The sequence below is a fragment of the Malaya genurostris genome, chromosome 3 (assembly GCF_030247185.1).
Source record: "Malaya genurostris strain Urasoe2022 chromosome 3, Malgen_1.1, whole genome shotgun sequence".
Lineage (NCBI taxonomy): Eukaryota > Metazoa > Arthropoda > Insecta > Diptera > Culicidae > Malaya > Malaya genurostris.
Genome location: NC_080572.1, coordinates 253596422 through 253618252, shown reverse-complemented (window position 1 = coordinate 253618252; position 21831 = coordinate 253596422). Strand labels below are relative to the sequence as shown.

General features: G+C 36.0%; 1 protein-coding gene across 3 annotated transcripts in view; it reads right to left on the bottom strand.

The window, feature by feature from the left end:
* The window catches only part of LOC131438098 (protein FAM133), a 176277-nt gene that overhangs the window by 3356 nt on the left and 151090 nt on the right, over positions 1-21831 (bottom strand). For 2 of the 3 annotated variants that reach the window (XM_058607900.1, XM_058607901.1), the window contains exons 3-6: positions 16042-16432; positions 8296-8433; positions 7730-7915; positions 2741-2814 (exon numbers count right to left, since the gene is read on the bottom strand). In XM_058607900.1, the coding sequence (XP_058463883.1) occupies positions 2747-2814; positions 7730-7915; positions 8296-8433; positions 16042-16432 (783 nt within the window). In that variant the 3' untranslated portion in view covers positions 2741-2746. The remainder of the gene's footprint in view (positions 1-2740; positions 2815-7729; positions 7916-8295; positions 8434-16041; positions 16433-21831) is intronic. The other variant, XM_058607902.1, reaches the window with a different exon arrangement.

Here is a 21831-nt window from a genome sequence, read left to right as displayed (position 1 = left end):
TAAAGCGAGAGGACTAGTGTTTGATGGACAGAGAAGATGCTTGGATATAGGGTATCGGTCGGGTGACGGCCAGGATGTAGACCATGTTCGATGTACGTTGCTACTATGTCTGTGAGTTTTAGTGTGGCTAAAGCAAGATCAGAGTGGCGAAATGGTAGCGCGTATGCACGGAATGCATAAGAACGCAGGTTCGAGTCCTGTCTCTGAGCGTATCTTTTTCCAAAAATTCATCTTTTCTGTTAGTTTTTCTTTCACTTGGCTTCTCCAATATATATTTCCGCTCAGTCATTGCAAAAACTCACCAATGAACTGCCGATGAATCAAGTTCACCTTTTGACAGCTATCAGTGGTTTGTTTACGTATCGATTACGCGTATTCAAATTAGAATGAACGCAATGAACACATAAACAAACCACTGATAGCTGTCAAAATTGATGTCATGTTCGTGCAAAACCTAATTGCTAACCTCAAACGGATGAACACATTTTGACAGTTCAGCGGTACTGTTTGTAAACATACTTTTTTTGTTTGTCTGTTGACAAACGGATGAGACCGTTCACGTGTACTTTTAAGCAGCAAGAGAGTGAATGTTTTCAGTAATTAAAGGAACTTTTAATTGCTAGGGTGAAAAGAATAAGAGGTGAGGCCGTGTTTTCAGCGATCGTAGGAGAACACTCGAAATGACCTGAAAAGGAAACAAATGCATTTTAACTGGCCCATATGGCCTATCTTTCAGGTGTACAAGTTTGCTCTGCTTATGGCGACACCTGTTCGGTGTTATATAAGCTACTAAAACCTAGAGAATCCATCACAGAGAATTGATACCGAATGTAATTGATGCGTTTAAACTGAACACTGAGGGAAAAACATCTACAATTGACCTTTCTTACAGCTCACTTACAACTTACATGATTCAGACGATCAATCAACTTCCGTAAACGTTAACGGCACTTCGTCTGTAGTTTAGAATAAGTTAAGGCCTTCATTATCGAATCGAACACACTTGCTGGAGCCCTTGATTTGAACACATTTGAAAATCACACTCAATTTTGGATAACAAATATGTATTATTATCAATAGAATCACAAATGTAAATTGAAGTTATGTTTTATATCTTGTACAACGAGGGCAACAGATTTGAATTCAAAAACTATTATGATTCAGCATCAATTTGTAGATCTTTGGGAATAACATTTGAGATTATTGGTGATTGTAGACGTAGCTTTCGTACCTTTTAAAAAAGAATTGTTAACAACGGAGTTAACCATCAACTTTATTTAAACTGAAGCATGATGGCTGGTGAAAAATGAAAAACTTGGAATACTGGCAACATGCAATAACAAAGTAGACCGTTGAACTTGTAGCCAGAGCTGCTAAATGTCACTATCAACTAGCAAATTTGCACGACGAAAATTGGAAAGCTTATGTCACTGGACTGCTTCCAACCAGGCTCTACACGGAAAATAAAAACTACCTATTATTTGACTTATTTTTACTTAAAGTCAAGTTCCTTTGAATTTTTCCTTTCATTCGCTCCCTCAATTGTTGTCAGAATACAAAGAGCCAAACCACCCAACAGCGAAAGTGTCATTTAATAAGCTAAAATTAAGTAAACCGTACCAACTTGAAATTAAGTGAATACGACTCAACTGTAGAGTAAATATAACTCATATTTAAGTATTTTTTTGCATGTGCCTTACGGATCTACCTAGAGCCACTTTACCTAAAATTAGGTTATTGAACGGAACCCCCAAATTGGGTGGAATGTACATAAAATTAGGTTGTTTTGCGGTTCCGTGTACCAATCATCATATATTGAGTGTCTGAGAGCCGATCTGTCATAACTGAAATTTTCTTGATATTACACTCACCAGGACGCTCATTGATTGCCGTTGCGTTTGATATTATCTTCATTTCTCCTGTCACTGCTTGATTACGATGTGACTAAATATTAATCATAAACATAAATGTTAGTACTCTCATGGATTTTTTTTTACCTCAACAGGGAATAGGAGAATGAGAGAGAAAACAAAAAAGTCGTCTTTGACTGATACCGTTTTTGTTTTAGAAACTACACGCGGGCAAATATGACTCCGAGTAAAACGAACACGTGGTACGTGCCCTAAACAACAACTCATATAAAAAAGAAAAAATAAACAAACTCGCATGGAAGCGTTGTGCGACCCGAGAAAATTTCCAGAGCGAAACTACGCGATTCGAGTCCGATCTAGAGCGACCCCAGGTTTCTAAAACAAACTCATCAAAAGTTGTTTTGGAGACTCTGGGTCAGCTCTCGAGCTGCTCTGTTCAATAAAAGAAAACGGTATGAGTATACTTCTACTTGGTCATAGAACTATCGAGTATCTCATTTGACAGACACTTTGAGCGTACCGATTACAGTTGACGATGACTTTAGTCAGTCTGTCAAGATCATTTGACATGACTGACAATTTGTAGCTGAGCTTGTAGTCGAATGCCGAGAGAGAGAGAGAGTTTGGCCCAAGTGATTCTCAGTAGAGAACTTAGAAGAGGTAATCGACAACAGGCGTATCTTACACTCACTGGATGTGTGCAACCCAGAAGAACGAGAGGGATGCGTTATACAGCCTCATTGTATGCAGGCATAAACTTAAAATTATCAGAAGTAATAATAGTATTGTTGAACACAACGCAGTGCAATATAAATCCCAAGTGTGCTAAAACTTGTTAGTACCCAGTAAGGGTTGCAATCGATACCTACAGCAACCTATTGTGCTCCAATATTATTTTTGACCTTATTGTAGAGCTTCACGAATTTTCGTCTCCATTTGCGAGCTGTGAATAAATATGTTTTTATTTTGCGATAGAGATTATGAATAATATATTTCAAATTTATTCAATCAAATCCTGGAAGTTAACAGGAACCCTGCTTAACCTTCTTTACAATGTTTTCAAGAAATCTGAGTCGTTATTAATTATTCGCGCAATGAAACATGAACGAGCGAAGGTAGTTTCTAACCTTAGCTAAATACTGCACTAAAAAATGGAAGGTTATTTCAATGTAATGTTCGGATAAAAGGAACTGATTTGGCTTAAGCAGCTTACGAAATTATTAGCAGCCCGTTTTTAAGTAATTAGAAAATTTAGAAAGTTCACACGGAACTTGTTCTGTACTTTCAAGCTCTCAAAATTTGTTTCTATTTATGATAAGATGACGAAAAGAAAACAAAGAAGGGTGAATAAGAAACCAGTTGTCAGGTCTTATTGAGTGAAAGATGAGAAAAAAATGGAAACATGAAGAATGAAGCTGTTAAACAAAACTATTACTAGAATTTTGAAGATATTACTTTTGCTTTCTAACCTGTATTGGTAGAAGAAACAGAACGGAAGTAATCAGTTTTTTATTTAATAACATTATTTTTAAGACACATTGCTTAAGCTGTAAGATTCCGATGGTAGGATGTAATCAGTTTCTTGGTTACGTATGGATGCAGTTTAGCCAATAAATAACGTGTAAAAAGAGCGGACTATTGCACTATTGTATACACTCCAATAATTGAGTGGCTCGAGTCTTAGAACAGATTCGCATATTAACTAAAAATCATCAAAATGATGTATAGATTCGCACCATAACTGTAAAGTATTACAATGAAAAGTAAACGCTGAAAAAATTCTTTCTTTTATATATGTAAATAGCTGACGAAGGAATGTGACTCTGAAACAAATCCAGATAAATCACACCCCATTGACATGACGATTCCGTAGGACCTAAAGAAGACTTAAAGACTGCAAAAGTTATGAAAACACATTATTGCAGGAAGATCTCGGGCAATACTGCAAACAAATTATGTTACCTATCAATTTTATCTTCAACGAATTATCCACGTTGGCATAAAAATCAATGTTAAAAGATGAGGAAAGCTTCAAACGATTTCATAATAAAATTATAAATTTTTTCGATGTTTGGAATATCAAGCCAAGCCAAGATTTTCTCAAAAACTTCCGAAATCTCAATGATTCGGAATTGTATTCGGATGTCTTCCTGTCATAGCTTTGGCAGATTTCAGAGGGATGATGAATTTCTATTATCATCGATTTATTGGATTTGTTAATGCGTGAAGTCGTATTGAACTTGGTCCTTAAATCACGACCCGTGCCAAACAGCTGGAACAGCTTTTAGGTTGTTTAGTGGAGTTTCTTCGAAAAAGACCGGAAACGAATTTCTAATTATTGATTCAAAAGAAGTTAAACAAAACTCTGTATTTTTAATGAATCATTTACTGATTCAACCCGCTTTTATCAGTAGAAAATTCCGTAGACTTTTTAGAATCTGTAGATCTAGGAAGATTTCCGTAGATTTGGCATCGCTGCAGCTAACTAATCAATGTTAATGTTAGCCATATTGTCCCAAACACACTCGCATTATTACGTTGGAATGAAATCCGAATCAAATTCGAGTGAGCGAAAACCTTTCATTTAGAATTCCATGTGGAATTCAGTATGGATTCGGAATCAGAGTTATCATATTCCCAGATTTTTCTGTAAAACCACAGATTTTTTTTGCCTATTTTGCCACACAGATTCTGTGTTACATAACACAGATTTTATCAAAATTTACCGATTTTTATGAATATTTTATATTTATATTCATAAGGTTTTTAGAATGTTTTCCACAAATTATGATAAAAAATATGCAACATATGGTACACAGATTTTTCAAGTTGAAACCCAGATTTTAAAATGGCAACTCTGTTCCGAATCAATGCGGACTCCAGTGCAACAAACGGTTCCTAATGAATTTCGCCTGCAACCGATTGGTTTGTAAATCTGTCGTAATTGAGTGAGAAATCAACTGTCAATTCATTATTTTCCGTTCTTCTCGGTTTTCACACTTGTTCGTGGTGATTTTTAGTTAAATACGAAGTATCCGAAAAACTTGAATATTTAAACTTACATATTCAGTTATATAAAATTTTTATTTCAAATTTAACTAATAATCAGTACGAAAACGTGCAAAATCAGTGAAGAAGAAAACGAGAATTCAGTTCGCTTTGGCTAACACAATACTGAATCCCAACTGGAATTCTGAAAGAAATGTTTTTCGCCCAGTCGGATTTGAATCGGAATTCATTTTGAACTGATAATGTACACTGTGACCTGTTATTCTTTGGTCACAATGTTGTTCCTTTGGTCACTGAGTCCAGCTTGTATATATATGTCAAATTTTGTAATATTTTTGTTTATATCAATTATCAGTAAATGTCTAAGTAGAATTTAAATGTCAATCGCGTTTCTACTCCGTGTTTACACGTTTGAGTCACGTTTAAGTTCTGCTTAATAGCCTAGGTTGGTGTCAAAAGTAGGGTTTTGTTCAATTATTTATTCTATTTATTTATTTATCAACATATTTATTTATTTATTTATTTATTCAAAATTTATTTATTTACATTTATTTACTACATATTTATTATTAAATTATATATTATTTATTCAAAAATATTCATTTATTTATATTCATCAATTTATACATATCTTTGTTATTGTTCAATACCATTCATACATCAAATCATATTACATATTTATATAATAAAAGGAAACAAGTGTAGTAGGTACAAACACTAACCAAGACACCAACCAGAAAAAAACGATAAATCATTGTAACCGTCATCTGTCTACACACTGTCATCATCGTCATCATCGCAGCATAAAATGCGGGGTGGCCTGCTTTGAAGGTGGCGGTGGGATTGGGATGGAAAATGGACAGCAAGCCAATAAAACCGCGGGAAAACCCTTAAGCAGGGACGAGTATTTTTCAGACCCGGAAGAGTGAAGATCGCAGCAGCGAGTCACAGGCAAGAAGTGACAGTGCGTTTTAAAAGCCATCCGTAAAGTTGATCCAAAGGGATCTTTAACCGTTCAGAAGATCCACACGAACGTTAGTTTCTGTTCGGTGAGTCGAGTTGGGATCAGTGTGGTTGCCGTTTCCTTGAATCGTACGCCGCGAGTGCAATAGACGGTCAGTGTTGGCAAAACCAAAGACGCCAATTACGACGCCACTACCCACGTATTGGCAGGGTTTGGCGGGAAAGACCGATCAAGTTAAAAATCCCACTCGACTTCGCGTTAGACACTCGTGATAATTTAAGTGCACGTGTACCACTCTCCGGGTTGTTTGTGAAACGCAGGCCTCCGTTACAAATAGGCCGAGTTGCTGCATCATCTGGATACCCTGGTCATCACATCACGGTCCCATCGCCCCGAAGTCAGCGCCGTCCCGCCCGTCATCGCCCGCCGAGATCACCAAAGTCGACCAACGATCATCACGGCCGCAACGGAGCGTCGAAGCTAAGACGTTCACCAAATAAACTTGCGCAAGTAGTAAAAGTATATTCTTTTGTGTTTATTTTATACAATATAGTGTTTAAAAAAAGTTAAAATTGTACGGTCTTTCTTTTTATACAAGCTGTGTCGTCCATTTTGTTTTTTTTTGTTACTTGTTTCCGCCGAAACGATTTACTCAGTGGCCACAGGTTGGGAAGAAAGTCCGCTCAAAAAATAGTGAAGTGAAATTTCTCCGGTGACCAAGAAGATAAACGACCCTGAACTGGTGGTCCGGTGCTGAAAAGCAGCCACCAGTAGTGTGATACAAAACGATACGTAACAACACAACAAAAAAAGAATTGTAACAATGTCAATGTGATTATCAATCGATGTAAAAAAAATTAGACGCACTGAACATCAAATGCAATAATTTTCTGATTTCAAGAAATATTGCAGAAAAATGACACGTTATTACGAATTATCGAAACAACGTATTGAGTAGATTACATTAGCTTGACTGAATACTTAAACGATTCTGATAGGAAATTATGCATTTTTTCGTGTAATATTACAACCTTAGAATGACACCAACACATTTGTGATATCACATCAAAATAGCTTCACATCAGTAGTAGCGATTACGATATAATATCACAATAATCTTTGTGTCGTTCTAAAGGTTGTAATGTTACACGAAAAGATGCATAATTTCATATAATAATCATATACAGTATTTAGTTAAGGTGATGTAATGTACTCAATACGTTGTTTCGATGTTATAACGTCGGATTTATCTGCAACATTTCTTGAAAACAGAAAATTATTGCATTTGATGTTCAGTACGTCTAAATTTTTTCACATCTATTGATAATCACATCGATATGGTTACAACTCATTTTTTGCTGTGTAGGAACATATGTTGTTTCCCAAATGGACTGAGTAAATCAATCTTACTCGACTACTCGTTTTAAAGTTCTCGACATTATAAACATCAACAGTGATAATATGAATGTCATTGAATTTTCGTTCTCTTTATGAACGTGTTAGTTAAAAAATCAAGCGACTTACGCCATTTTATTAAACTTTAACTAAGGCTAAGTAAGGTGACCTTTTTGTTAGTTTTCAGCAAATCTTCACAGCTTATGTTGAAGTTTCAGAAAGAACTAGTTTCTTACTTAATTCCGACAGATTTCCGAATCAATCGGTTGGTGGCGAAATTCATTCCGAATCGGTTGATGCACTGGATTCGAACTTCTATATGAACATTTTTCGCCTATTTGGATTTGATTCGCAATCAATTCCGGACTGGTAATGTGGGTAAGAATTCGAAGCCCTGTTCAAGTGATGTTGTGTCAAATCGAAAGACACATCTGGCTTTCATCGTAAATCCTCTAAACAGTCCGACAAACAATATTGATCGTTCAATTACCTTTCTCTTTCTTCTCGGTTTTGGCCGGCTTGTTCTGTTTGTCTTTCGACTTGCCCTGATTGCAGTTCTTGTTGACTACTCGAGGCGACTGGCAGGTCGCATCGCTGCTTGACTTCAGACTATCGGTACGGGACATCTGTCCATTGGGGGCACATTCGGACCAGGCTCCTTTGTCATAACGGCACGCTGCGTGGGAGGTAAAAAATGATATTCGATCGTTAGTAAAACAGTTTAATTAATGGTACTTTTTTTTTGCTTATGCGCTGCATTACTCAAGTTTAGCATCGTTCGAATTTTGATGTAATAAATTTTCTGTCCTATACAAACTTTGCACCGTCGTGGAAAACGAAAACACTTTTCCTGAGTCTCTACGTTGTTAATTTTCGTTCGACATTAGTTCGTTAAATCTAGTAAAGGTTTAATTGAAAGACAAGTCCGTCTGTTTCGGTATATCAAAAGGTTCGACTTTCCATACTTTATGTCTGTCGGACAAATGTTTCTTTCCAATTAATTTGCTCTATTTTCGTTTTGCACATCTTTTTCGCACAGCCGATTATCGTAGTTACCTTTTTTGCACTTCTTCTGAATGGTGCGGGTTTGCACGCATGACGGTTCTCCCTTCTTCAGTGACAGCGTTCTGGAGCGGGTGTTGGTTTTGGCGTCACACTCGGTCCATGGTCCCTTGGTATAGCGACATTGCGAATCTACGTCCGGTACAGAAGATTTCGCGTTTGGGCCAATGAGAGATTTTACAGTTTGATTAGCAGAAAATGCGAACCGGAAAAAGAATGCATAAGTTATTTGCGGTACGATGTAAATGCTTACAGAGTTCATTCGCATCTATTAACAATTCTGTACATGTTAGTGGGTTGAGGTGTTTGGGTGAGACTAAGAGGTGTACCAGTCATATCAGTTATCATACTGCAATAGTAAATTCACTGGGAACAAGGGTCCAGATTAGATCAACAGTGCCAATTATATTGTACACAGTATTCGTAAAAAGAATTTGTACTACTCCTTTGTGCTTAAGTTTTAAAAAGTGTTACGAAGAATTTTGATTTTGATTAACTTTTAAAATGTTGTTATACCAAAGACTTGTACTGTTTTTTAAAACCTTAGGAAACAAAATAAGTTCAGTAAAAGAGTAGGAATTTACTAAAATTCAAATTTTATGAATGCGCGTGTAAAAGTCTGATTTGGAAGTTTGTTCCCGGTGGAAAAGCTACTGTCGTATAACTTTGCTTGAGTGGTGCTTGTGATAATACGATTACTGGTGGGATTATGTTTATCTGAGCAGCACAGTTAGACAAATATTATTAGTTTTTTGTAAATAACTCACAACTCATGAGCAGTATTTTACATTGACCCAACAGGCCCAACTTATTTTAGAACTACAGTTTAGAATTATATGATACCATTTACCGATTTATTACTGCTAGGCATGCTACAAGACATAATATATGGAAATTTTATTTATATATTAGATAAAAGGAGAATGCTTGACGGATAATCAATCTACACGCCTATTAATCGCTACTTAGTTGCACTTAATTCGGTTTTTGATCAAGTTTGGAAGTCCCTATTAAATTGGTTAATACGATGTCTGACTTTTGAAAGATTATATATCTTCTCAGTCCACAGCTACCCATTTCAAGAATGGTGTGATCTTTTCAATTCTGTATTGAATATACTTAGTTGGATTGCATCGGATACAAACCTGCTCTAAACTGAGTAGGTATTTTGAAAAAAAGCGACTGCTTGTATTGCGAATTCTGTAGAATAATTCTCGTGTTTTTGTGATAACGGCCAATAAGCCAACTGTTAACATTTACCCTGAAGTCTTTTTTACGCGGGAGATACGTACCACGTAAAACAAACGCGTAACTTCGGGAATCCGCGTAAAAAAATCGCAAAACTAGAGATTTTTTTATGGCAAATGTCTTAGAAACGCATGAAACGTCAAGCTCTAGTGTAATCTAAAAAAATCGACTTTGTGACTTAGAAAAATTTTGAGATTTCTAAATCGAAATATATATTTTGAGACCAAATGTCTTGGAAATGTATAAACTTTGCACGTATAACTTTGAAAATTCACGTAAAAACGCGTAATTCCGGAAATCCATGCAAAAAAACGAGAAACTTCGGAAATACGCGTATAAAAGCCACAAAAAAAAAACGCTTGAAATCCGAGTAAAAAAAGACCTCAGTGTACTTCTAAAAGGAATTCCAGGCTATGGCGAAAAGCGTTCAAATTCCAATGCCAGACGAAAGAAAAATTCTTTTTTTTCGTTTACTGTTACTTTTAGCAATAACTGAATTTTCATAATTGGGTCAATGATTTTTTTACCAAAAAAAAAAAGAGAGAATTGTTCTACTTTAGTCACAAATTAATCATATGACAGATACAAAATAGCCCTGTCTAATTGGTTAACATCAGACAGGGCTATTTTTTGTGAAAGTTTAGGATAATACGATTGTTACACACTACGAAAAATTCATGTAAATTCGCGTCTGGTTACACGCACTTAAAAGGAGTGTCACAATTCACTTATATCGTTTTCGTTTATTGATCGGAGCAGCCCGAAAGCTGACCCAGAGTCGCCCAAACAACGTTTGATATGTTTGTTTTAGCAACCTGAGGTCGCTCTAGATCGGACTCCAATCGCGTAGTTACGCTCTGAAAATTTTCTTGGGTCGCACCACGCATCCAGCCGAGTTTGTTTATTTTTTCTTTTTTTAATGAGTTGTTGTTTAGGGCGCGTACCACGTGTTCGTTTTACTCGGAGTCAGAGTAGCCCGCGTCTAGGCTCCAAAACGAAAACGGTATTATATTTACAATCCAAAGTATGTGGTGATGAATATTTTTTATCTTCACTAATTCAGTTGAATTTTACATAAAAAAGACAAGACATTTGGTCATTATTCAATAAAATACGGCATGTTTGGATTTACGTCATGTGCAAGTCTGATTTTTTCTAAGGGTGTATGCCAATCTCATTTGCTTTATTCATCTACAATTTTTGACTACTATCATGCCTTTTTTCGCACATATTATTCTGTAGTTCAGAAGCCGAAAATTAGATCCAGTTAAAATTCTTAATGTCAGTCATTAAAATTTACACACCTAGAAAAAATCCTGCCTTCCCAATAATACGTTACTTTTAATAGAATAATTGATCATAACAATAGAGCCATTTAAATCGTTAAATTCATGCAAATTTCAGAAACAATAACTAGATTTGTTTTGACAACTCAGGTATCTGCTTAGAGTATATCATTGCTGCTTGGTGTGTTATTCCACGTCACCAAAATTTGAGTTTTTCCCCATCCACTCATTTCTGAGTTCAGGAATAAAGTTGTCGGAATGCAAGTATTTGTTATTCAAAATAGGAAATCATTATATCTCAAAAACTTTAGTCAACTAACCTCAAGTTCCTGGAAGTTAAAACGAAAAATAACTTTTCACCTATACAGAGTGGGCCTTTTATAGCGGAAGCATCGGGCAACCCAATAACTTTCGATAGAGCTGTCAGATCGACTAATGACATACCGCATTGGTCATTCCAAGAAAATTTTACCATGTAACAGTACACACAAAAAGGGCGCGCTGAAATTGTTCATTTTTACGCCGAGAACGAGGCCAACTTTTGGCGAAAAATCATCATGTCAGACGAGGCCCATTTCACGTTAAATGGACACGTTACTAAGCAAAATTGTCGGCTCTATGCTACTGAAAACCCACAATTAATTGAGAAACAGCCTCTATACGACCAAAAAGTTACAGTTTGGTGTGGTTTTTGTGCGGTGGTCCTAATTTTTCCCAAGGCGATGATGCGGGAACTGTAAATGGTGATCGTTACCGAGCCATGATAAATGATTTTGTGATGCCCATGTTCGTGAAAATAGATTGTATGGCTACTGGTTTCAACAGGACGGTGCAACATGTCATACAGCTCGACTAACAATCGATTTATTACGACCATTGTTCCCTGGACGAGTCGAAAAACGGTGATTTTGACTGGCACCCAAGATCACCCGATTTGACACCACCGGATTTTTTGTGGGGCTATTTGAAATCCAAGGTACAACATATGGCGTGAAATCACTGCCATATCGACCGATACACTGGCCAAAACGATGGAAAATGACAAAGAAAGGAACACATTTTGTACTTAAGGACAAAGATAGCCATTTACGCGATATCGTTTCCAAAAAATAGCTGCAACATCTCCTTGAACCAAAAGAAATTATAATAGAAATGAGAATAAATAAAAAAGTTTTTTTTTCATGTATTTTGTTCAGAAACAAATGCTTCCACTATAAATGACCTAATAATTGTAGCCAAAAATCCCCATTGAAATCATCGATGATTGACGGTTAATAGTTGCAAAAACGGATCTAGGATCGGAAATAGAAACCAATTTGAATCTATATATTTTTGAGTTACAACTTACATCGCGGTTGAAGCATCCTTTTCATTTGAATGTTCAAAAACTCTGCGCCTACTTTAATGACTTGCGACATTTTCACTCAAACTTATAGTAAAATCTTGACACGTCGTTCCAATTTATGAATTTGCGTAATTTCAACCAAAATCATGAGTTATGTTCATTGCACGTGTAGCGTTTTATTACCGATTTGGGGTGATTGCTAAGCTACCTGCATGATAAATGACGTTCCGACGTTAATTGAATGACGTGAACAATTTAACTTCTGGTCAGTGCTAGACAATTTATGAAAATCTCCATAGTCGCTCCTCAATAATCGAACGGTAAAGTGAACAAAGAGAAATGGTCATTTGTTTATACGGCTACGTTATTTAAAAAAATTACCCAGAATTGTTTGATTGTACTTAATTTTTATCAATCAAACTCCGAACTATAACGAATATCTTATGTCGTTTTCGCTTGATGCCAAACCTAACCCAGTTTCCACCCTAACTGCTGTCAAACCGTTTGTTTGAAGCTAGTTTCGAACTTAGTTTTAACGTTGTTGAACTGAAAGTCCAGTCAGTTTTTAACCCGATTTTCATATCAGGTTTGCTCAAACGGGGGGTTGCTAAGTGCGAACTTAACACAGTTTCGCGAAAAGTGTTTGTTTGATGACACCCTGGGTCAGTTTAAGTTTTGTCAAGCGAAAACGACATTAGTCGTTTTGCGATCCCGACCTTTTCCGTTTAATTTTCGCTTTATGGTAACATCTCCATTCCACATTTCTCGCTTTATTTCAGAATTTTGGCTTTGTTCAACTGTAACCTTAAATCCATTTATTTTAAGCCAAGTAGACAATAAAATAATACGACAATAGAAAAAATCCTGCCTTCCCAATAATACGTTACTTTTAATAGAATAATTGATCATAACAATAGAGCCATTTAAATCGTTAAATTCATGCAAATTTCAGAAACAATAACTAGATTTGTTTTGACAACTCAGGTATCTGCTTAGAGTATATCATTGCTGCTTGGTGTGTTATTCCACGTCACCAAAATTTGAGTTTTTCCCCATCCACTCATTTCTGAGTTCAGGAATAAAGTTGTCGGAATGCAAGTATTTGTTACTCAAAATAGGAAATCATTATATCTCAAAAACTTTAGTCAACTAACCTCAAGTTCCTGGAAGTTAAAACGAAAAATAACTTTTCACCTATACAGAGTGGGCCTTTTATAGCGGAAGCATCGGGCAACCCAATAACTTTCGATAGAGCTGTCAGATCGACTAATGACATACCGCATTGGTCATTCCAAGAAAATTTTACCATGTAACAGTACACACAAAAAGGGCGCGCTGAAATTGTTCATTTTTACGCCGAGAACGAGGCCAACTTTTGGCGAAAAATCATCATGTCAGACGAGGCCCATTTCACGTTAAATGGACACGTTACTAAGCAAAATTGTCGGCTCTATGCTACTGAAAACCCACAATTAATTGAGAAACAGCCTCTATACGACCAAAAAGTTACAGTTTGGTGTGGTTTTTGTGCGGTGGTCCTAATTTTTCCCAAGGCGATGATGCGGGAACTGTAAATGGTGATCGTTACCGAGCCATGATAAATGATTTTGTGATGCCCATGTTCGTGAAAATAGATTGTATGGCTACTGGTTTCAACAGGACGGTGCAACATGTCATACAGCTCGACTAACAATCGATTTATTACGACCATTGTTCCCTGGACGAGTCGAAAAACGGTGATTTTGACTGGCACCCAAGATCACCCGATTTGACACCACCGGATTTTTTGTGGGGCTATTTGAAATCCAAGGTACAACATATGGCGTGAAATCACTGCCATATCGACCGATACACTGGCCAAAACGATGGAAAATGACAAAGAAAGGAACACATTTTGTACTTAAGGACAAAGATAGCCATTTACGCGATATCGTTTCCAAAAAATAGCTGCAACATCTCCTTGAACCAAAAGAAATTATAATAGAAATGAGAATAAATAAAAAAGTTTTTTTTTCATGTATTTTGTTCAGAAACAAATGCTTCCACTATAAATGACCTAATAATTGTAGCCAAAAATCCCCATTGAAATCATCGATGATTGACGGTTAATAGTTGCAAAAACGGATCTAGGATCGGAAATAGAAACCAATTTGAATCTATATATTTTTGAGTTACAACTTACATCGCGGTTGAAGCATCCTTTTCATTTGAATGTTCAAAAACTCTGCGCCTACTTTAATGACTTGCGACATTTTCACTCAAACTTATAGTAAAATCTTGACACGTCGTTCCAATTTATGAATTTGCGTAATTTCAACCAAAATCATGAGTTATGTTCATTGCACGTGTAGCGTTTTATTACCGATTTGGGGTGATTGCTAAGCTACCTGCATGATAAATGACGTTCCGACGTTAATTGAATGACGTGAACAATTTAACTTCTGGTCAGTGCTAGACAATTTATGAAAATCTCCATAGTCGCTCCTCAATAATCGAACGGTAAAGTGAACAAAGAGAAATGGTCATTTGTTTATACGGCTACGTTATTTAAAAAAATTACCCAGAATTGTTTGATTGTACTTAATTTTTATCAATCAAACTCCGAACTATAACGAATATCTTATGTCGTTTTCGCTTGATGCCAAACCTAACCCAGTTTCCACCCTAAATGCTGTCAAACCGTTTGTTTGAAGCTAGTTTCGAACTTAGTTTTAACGTTGTTGAACTGAAAGTCCAGTCAGTTTTTAACCCGATTTTCATATCAGGTTTGCTCAAACGGGGGGTTGCTAAGTGCGAACTTAACACAGTTTCGCGAAAAGTGTTTGTTTGATGACACCCTGGGTCAGTTTAAGTTTTGTCAAGCGAAAACGACATTAGTCGTTTTGCGATCCCGACCTTTTCCGTTTAATTTTCGCTTTATGGTAACATCTCCATTCCACATTTCTCGCTTTATTTCAGAATTTTGGCTTTGTTCAACTGTAACCTTAAATCCATTTATTTTAAGCCAAGTAGACAATAAAATAATACGACATCTCATTTGATTTCTACGCGGTTTTTCAAATGTTTAAACCCAATCCGTTTTCCTGCAATGCATTATACTGACATTCATCTTAGCTCTTTTGCTTTATTTATGCGTAAAATCTAATATTTCCAATACATTGACTCAAACCGAAGCCAACTTGTGAGTAATGTTTGCGATATGAGGTCACCGAGGGAGGCTTCTTGGATTGTTCGCAACTTAGTTTTATTTCATATGGGCTGATCTAATTAAGATCTACGACTAAAACATGTCAACGCTGAGTTCTAGTTCGATTTTTCGAGCACAGATTTAAAGCTGCTCGTTTTAAATTAATGAATATTTGGAACAAAGATAAAACACTGTTTTAAATTTTTTTACGTGAGTGTGTGACACGTAATCTGACAGATGTCAAAGCGTCCAATGACGTATCAGAAATTGTCAATATAAGTTGTAAATTTTTTGCACTGAATAATACAGTTTTATTTAGAAGCACTCTAGCTCATTTTTTCCATATAAAATTTCATTTTTTCCATATAAAATTTCAAAAGCTCGAGCTCCTTTTTTTCAAATTTATATATCTCATAACGAATACATCGCTGTCTTTATACTTGGCATTGTAAACTCACTCATTATGCAGGATGTCCTATCGATGAAAATGGTCGCATTGATAACTCAAACGACAAAATTAAAACTTTTTAATAATTGTTAGTGTATTAAATTTTGATCAACCAAACGAAAGCAACAGAAAGTAACCAATAAGAAAAAAAAAATTACAAAACAAATAGCCAATCAAACCAAAACCTTAATTGAAAAATATTCGTTCACAATCGGTTCCAACTTACTCTGCGCCTGCTGTCTAGTGTTGTCGGTTTTGGATTTTGTGTTTTGTTGTTTGAGTTTCTGTAGGGTGGACGAGGCCGAGGAGGATGATGATGGTGATGATGATGATGATGAGGAGTTGGAGTTGAATTTGTCTTTTTTGCGGTCTTTCTTACCCGAGGCGCCGGCGCCACCGCCATTCTTGGTGCCCCGTTCGTTTCGGATCAGCACTTCACGGTCGTCCTCCTGCCAGATTTCCTTCAGACCGTTATCGTTGACGGGTAGGGCCGCTTCGGCGGCAGCTAGCGACTTCTTCGGATCGGTCACATCGGCGGCTGCCGCCGCACCGAGTGTCTGTGTGGGGAAAGTGGACAGTGACGCCAATGCCAGGAACGATATTACCAAGATGTTCATCTGGAAGTATACAGAAAGATGTTTGGATTAGTTATTTGCTAGTGTTGTTTGTAGATACCGATCTCCTAAGTTCAATGTTGTATGTTCGAACCCTCACCTCGAAGAATTTTCAGAGTCATTAGGATCATTTTGTCATGCGATTGTCTTGCACATTATACTGGTAAGTCTTTCGAAACAGAAGATCTTGCCCTGTATTGCAATATACTTTCTGTTTGTAGCACACTACGGGATTATTTTTACGTAAATTTCGATTTAAGTCACATTTTCACCGCTTTGTTCTGAAACTTGTTGACATTTTGAAAGTAGCTTCAAAATCCCTACCAAAAAGAAATTTTAGCTCTCATTCTCATCTCTAATCACCATTTGCTGAAACATGGTTCAATATCATTCCGATTGCTGAAATTAATAGCCGAAACGGTTACAAAATCAGAATCGGTTTGATTTAAAAGGAACTTTGTACAAAGTCTTCAGTATGGAAAAGCCTCAATTTTTACGGATAGAGTGACCAATTCAACTTAAACAATTAAAATAAAAACCATACATTTTTACAATTTTACTTTTCCATATTGTTGAGTCGAGTTTGTTATTATAAGCAACATTTGACGAAATTTGATTGGTGTATTTGAAAAATGAAACAATAAATTGACTTATTGGTATCTTTTTTCAGATTAGGTTAGATTTTTATATTTGACTTTTTTTATACTTTTATATACTCAGATTTCTGTTGAATTGCGATGTTTCAACGTGTATCTTCCAGGTTTACAGAAATTTCTTGTCCCATTTGAACTTGCTTGCTGCAAAAAAGTACTAGTGAGCTTTTGGCAGCTTTAAAGTACAGTGTTGGTGGTTGGCGAAAATTCGACAGAAGCTGCTCGAGTTTTCTCTATATTGTATACAACATTTGTAATCCGGTAGAAGATGGGCAACAACTCGAGTCTCTCAATGCATGAACTGCGAGAGAATTTTCCTACATTGCTTCGCTCCACTTCATATTCTGAGTATTTCACGGCCCTTAAAAAAAATTGCAGCCTGATAATGATTGGTGCTGTGTGGAATTTACCAAGAGAGAATCGCAAGTTGACAATTATCGCAGAAAATCGAATCGATGATTCGCCTTGATGATTCTCATACTAGGTTACAATATTTCAAAACCCTTGTGTGGAGCATTCACATACATTTTCATAGACACAACTTATACAAAGGTTATATGCACATAGTTTGAATAAACGGCAATAGTAAAATGATTCTATCGCAATTATCAACTGCCCATATAGAAACGGATCGCGAAACGAGAATAAGCGACCGTTTGTTGCTTCAGAGAGAATCCCCACAGCAGTGAGCTAACCTTTGATTCTCAGACAGGTCATCGAGAGGAATTCGCTCTCGCACTGGTGTCTATTCTATGTTAAATGAACTATGCCGGTTTTTTGTTGCTGCGATGATATCCGTCTCTCTTTGATGGCATAGATTCAATCGGGTGAAGAGTTGCTAGTGAGCGTTCTTTGATACGATAAAAGCCATCCTTGCCTGGAACTTTCGGCAACTTGAAAGTAAAGAACAATATCCGCCGGAATTGTTTCGCAGCTTAAAAGTAAACGCGGAACTTTAGGCAACTTGAAAGTATGATAGAAGCTCCGAGTGTCCGCTTAGACACTTGAACGAACGAAGTTCCGCGTGAATTTTCAAGTGTTGATAAATACTGTGCTGTTTAGGACAAATCATTATTCTTTATCAAAAAAATGGCAAAAAAATGATTAAGCATTTTTAAAAAGTGAAATACAATACCTTGAATTGCTAGAGAAATTTTCAATATTGGAACAGAGTCAACAAGTCTTCATCTATCACTAAAACAAAGTGTACCAAAAGGGATGACTTTCCGACGACAAAACGAAACTACGATATTGTTTGTATAAAATATCAATGAAAGTTCGATTTTTATTCTAGTTTTCATATAAGTAATTTTAAGATAATGTGATGAATTGATAGAAAGAGGCTAGATAAAATTTCGGTTCCGGAATTACAGGATGATTGCTGAAATTCCTAGCCGTCGTATAGAGCGACGATGCAAAAGAGGGGAATATTCTTCTAAATTGGACTCGAAGCTCCATCTACAAGGTGCTTCATCTTTTATATCGGTATGTAAACGCTAAAAAACTTTCACCTTTACCAACCGAGCGATTGCACCAGATATGTTTTGAAAACGTCAATTCAGTATAATTTTTTAAAAGGATCATTCACATCGAAACAACGCACTGAAATAGCGACACTTTACATCAGAAACAGTCGTTCAATTGTGTTAACTCAACGTGCATATGGGAAAAAATATCGCGGCAAAAAGGCACCATCTGACAATACTATTCGTCGTTTCGTTTTTTTTCTGTTTGTGGGATTATCTTAAAAACAAGGTTTACGCCAACCAACCTCAAACTATTGACGTGCTGAAATCGACGCTGTAACATCCGAGATGCTCGAATAGGTAATAACAAACGCAGAGAAAAGGAGTCATTTTGTAATTGCTAGTAAAGGTGGCCACTTCATTGATATTTTTTTCAAAAATTAGTCCGAAAAAATGGTAAGGAACCAAACTGAATAAAAATACATCATTTATAGAAATCGGTTGTTTTATTCAAACTTTACATACCGACATAAAATATGGAGCACCCTGTATAAATACTGACACTAGCATTCGATTTTTGATTCCTAGAAGAATCGAATTGAAACATTTTTTTCAATGTTAAACACGAGTGCATTTTTTTTAATGCGAGGCTTCTGCTGCCAAATGTTGTCACATATCGGCCAATAAGTCACAATTGCTATCGATTTCATTTGTGATACAATTCTTCAAACTTGTGAGAAAACCTCTGCATTAGCAAAAATGGGATTTTGTAGAATTTCGAAATGTGAAACTTCTGAAATGTGGAACTTCTATACCGCGAAAGCAGTTGGCTGAACAAATCTGGATAGACCATTAATTTATTTTATCTATAAGACGTATGATCCGTTTTGAGTTAAGTTTTAGCTTTCATTATTGTACAACGAGTAAACAGACTGGAAATAGTATGATGAATGGAAAAGTAGATATGCAAAATTCTGTAAAAATATTTATTTCCTAGACTGGGCTTGAAACGGCAACGTTTTCTTTCCGAAGAATCGTTTTGCTAGTTAAATTATTTGGAATACGAAACTCAACCCAAACAACGCCCTTATTGAACAGATCTTCCGCACATTTAAATTTAAATCGATACTGCAAATAAGGAAAACAATCTTCTAATTTCTCATATCTGTTTCGATTAGTAGGTTATATTAGTTTACGCCCGAACAATTCTCCAGTTTCTGTTCAATGAGTAGACTATGCTTTTCTCATATAGAAAGGTTATGCAAACACTTGAAAAATCTACTAGTAAAAATTGACCCGCAGGGCCAAGTGTCATTAATTGTCTAAATGTCAATAAATTCAAGCCCATAGTAATTTTTTCGGTGATGCGATAATATTACATCTACTAACATGTAAAAAATAAATTTTGCGTCTGTATCGATGTAAACTTGAGCAAAATTAACTGTGAAGTTAATGATATGACTTATTTTTACATGCTTTGAATTGTGAACGTAAGTGAATTGCGACGCTTCTTTCCTCCGCTATTCTGGTTCCCGGTTTTCGAATAACGACGGGAGATAAGGGAAGATGGGGCGATGGTTCAATCATATCAGGAAAAATAAAAAAAAACAATTATGTTTCTGTTATAAGTAATTTTGATGAACAGTTGCACTATTTGTGTACCATTTAATTCCACTATTTCACTGTCACGTTATTACACTTTCACAAAGTCACTATACTTTAATGAAGCATAACAAACGTTACAATACAGATACGCGTATTTCGGAATGTTATTTACATCCTTCTTCAGTGTATCGGTTTTATAAGTTTGATGTTCGTTCCATATTAATTATATAGGATGAGGAAGACGATTTTAATTATGTAACCAGTGAACTTATTTGCCAATCATTCGGGTTTCTAAAAATAGTTCTAATACAGACGATGTATTTGCAATTTTATAGAAAAATCGTTAAATATATCGTCTCATATTTTTGAGGGCAAATCGACCCGAATTGTGTGACGCTAAATTCTCAAGAATTCGCTTACAAAAATTATCCATAAGTTATCAATTTAATGAATAATAGTGAACAATCTTCCACCTGACAAATATTTCGTCAACGAAAAGTCCAAAGCTTTCTTTAAATAAAAAGAAGAAGCTTTATGAGGGTGCATATTGTCCCGTAATTGTCATGAGCTTTAATCCGTTGTTTTGATGGATATTTACTCGTTGTTTAAGATTATCCTGCCTCTATGTTCAGATAATCGTCGCCTCGCGTAATTTAAAATGTATACTTTTCATGTTTTCCACGATCGGGCGTCATGCCCCGCATATATTTCAATAGACAATTTTTAAGGGTTTTGGAAAAAAAGATATTTCATGTATTTTTCAATGCATTCAGTGAGTATTTGTACGTAATTTTGAAAAATAATGATGACGGAAGATAGTCATGCATGAAACTCTTCCGTGTTATTTTCTATAGTTAAGATATAGCTACATTTCCTTAGGGGGTGCGTTTTACCCCATCTACCCCTAATACTCATATACCCAAAAATCACTCACTTTTTTCAGAGATTGCAGAACCGATATTCCCAATCTTAGGGTAAAATGGTGTTATGAGTCCTAGCAAAAATTACTGCATATATTTGGATACAAACAAAAATTTGCACCGTAGTGTAGAATACGATGTAAAATCGTATTAAATCTTCAAAATTTGAATAAAAACTTGTTGGAGTTTGTACGTCATGTTAGTTGATGGCCATATACGAACCGAAATCGATCATACCAGTTCTCGGGTTCCGGTGCCGCAAGTAAATACAATAGTGGAACTCACTTCTCTTTCTCGTGTTTTATTCTGAATGTTATACTAGTTAATGCACGAACAATTCCTTGGTTCCTTTCAAGAAACATTTTGTATAGAATGTCACAGTATCATATATGAGAATATGATTCATATGAGAAAGGCATCATTACACCACTAGGTGGATTAAAACAGGTTTTTTTTAAAGAAATATCACAGTAATCTTTCTCAGAATATGAGTAACATGAGAAAGGAATCATCACCTCTTGAGGTGGACTAATAAAAGGCTTTCCTACTTTGCTTTTGAGTATGTTTTCCCCATAGTTGTCGAGCTTTTTTTCGATACTGAAAAGAATTCGGTCTAGCTCGAGTTGTATTATGCTCCGCGTTAGATTCTCAACACATTTCAGAAATGGGAAAACGACAAATACATGAAAGAAATGTTGCGTAATTATTTTCTAAATAGGTTTTCTTTATTCTAACGAACTATGCAAATTTTCCAACAT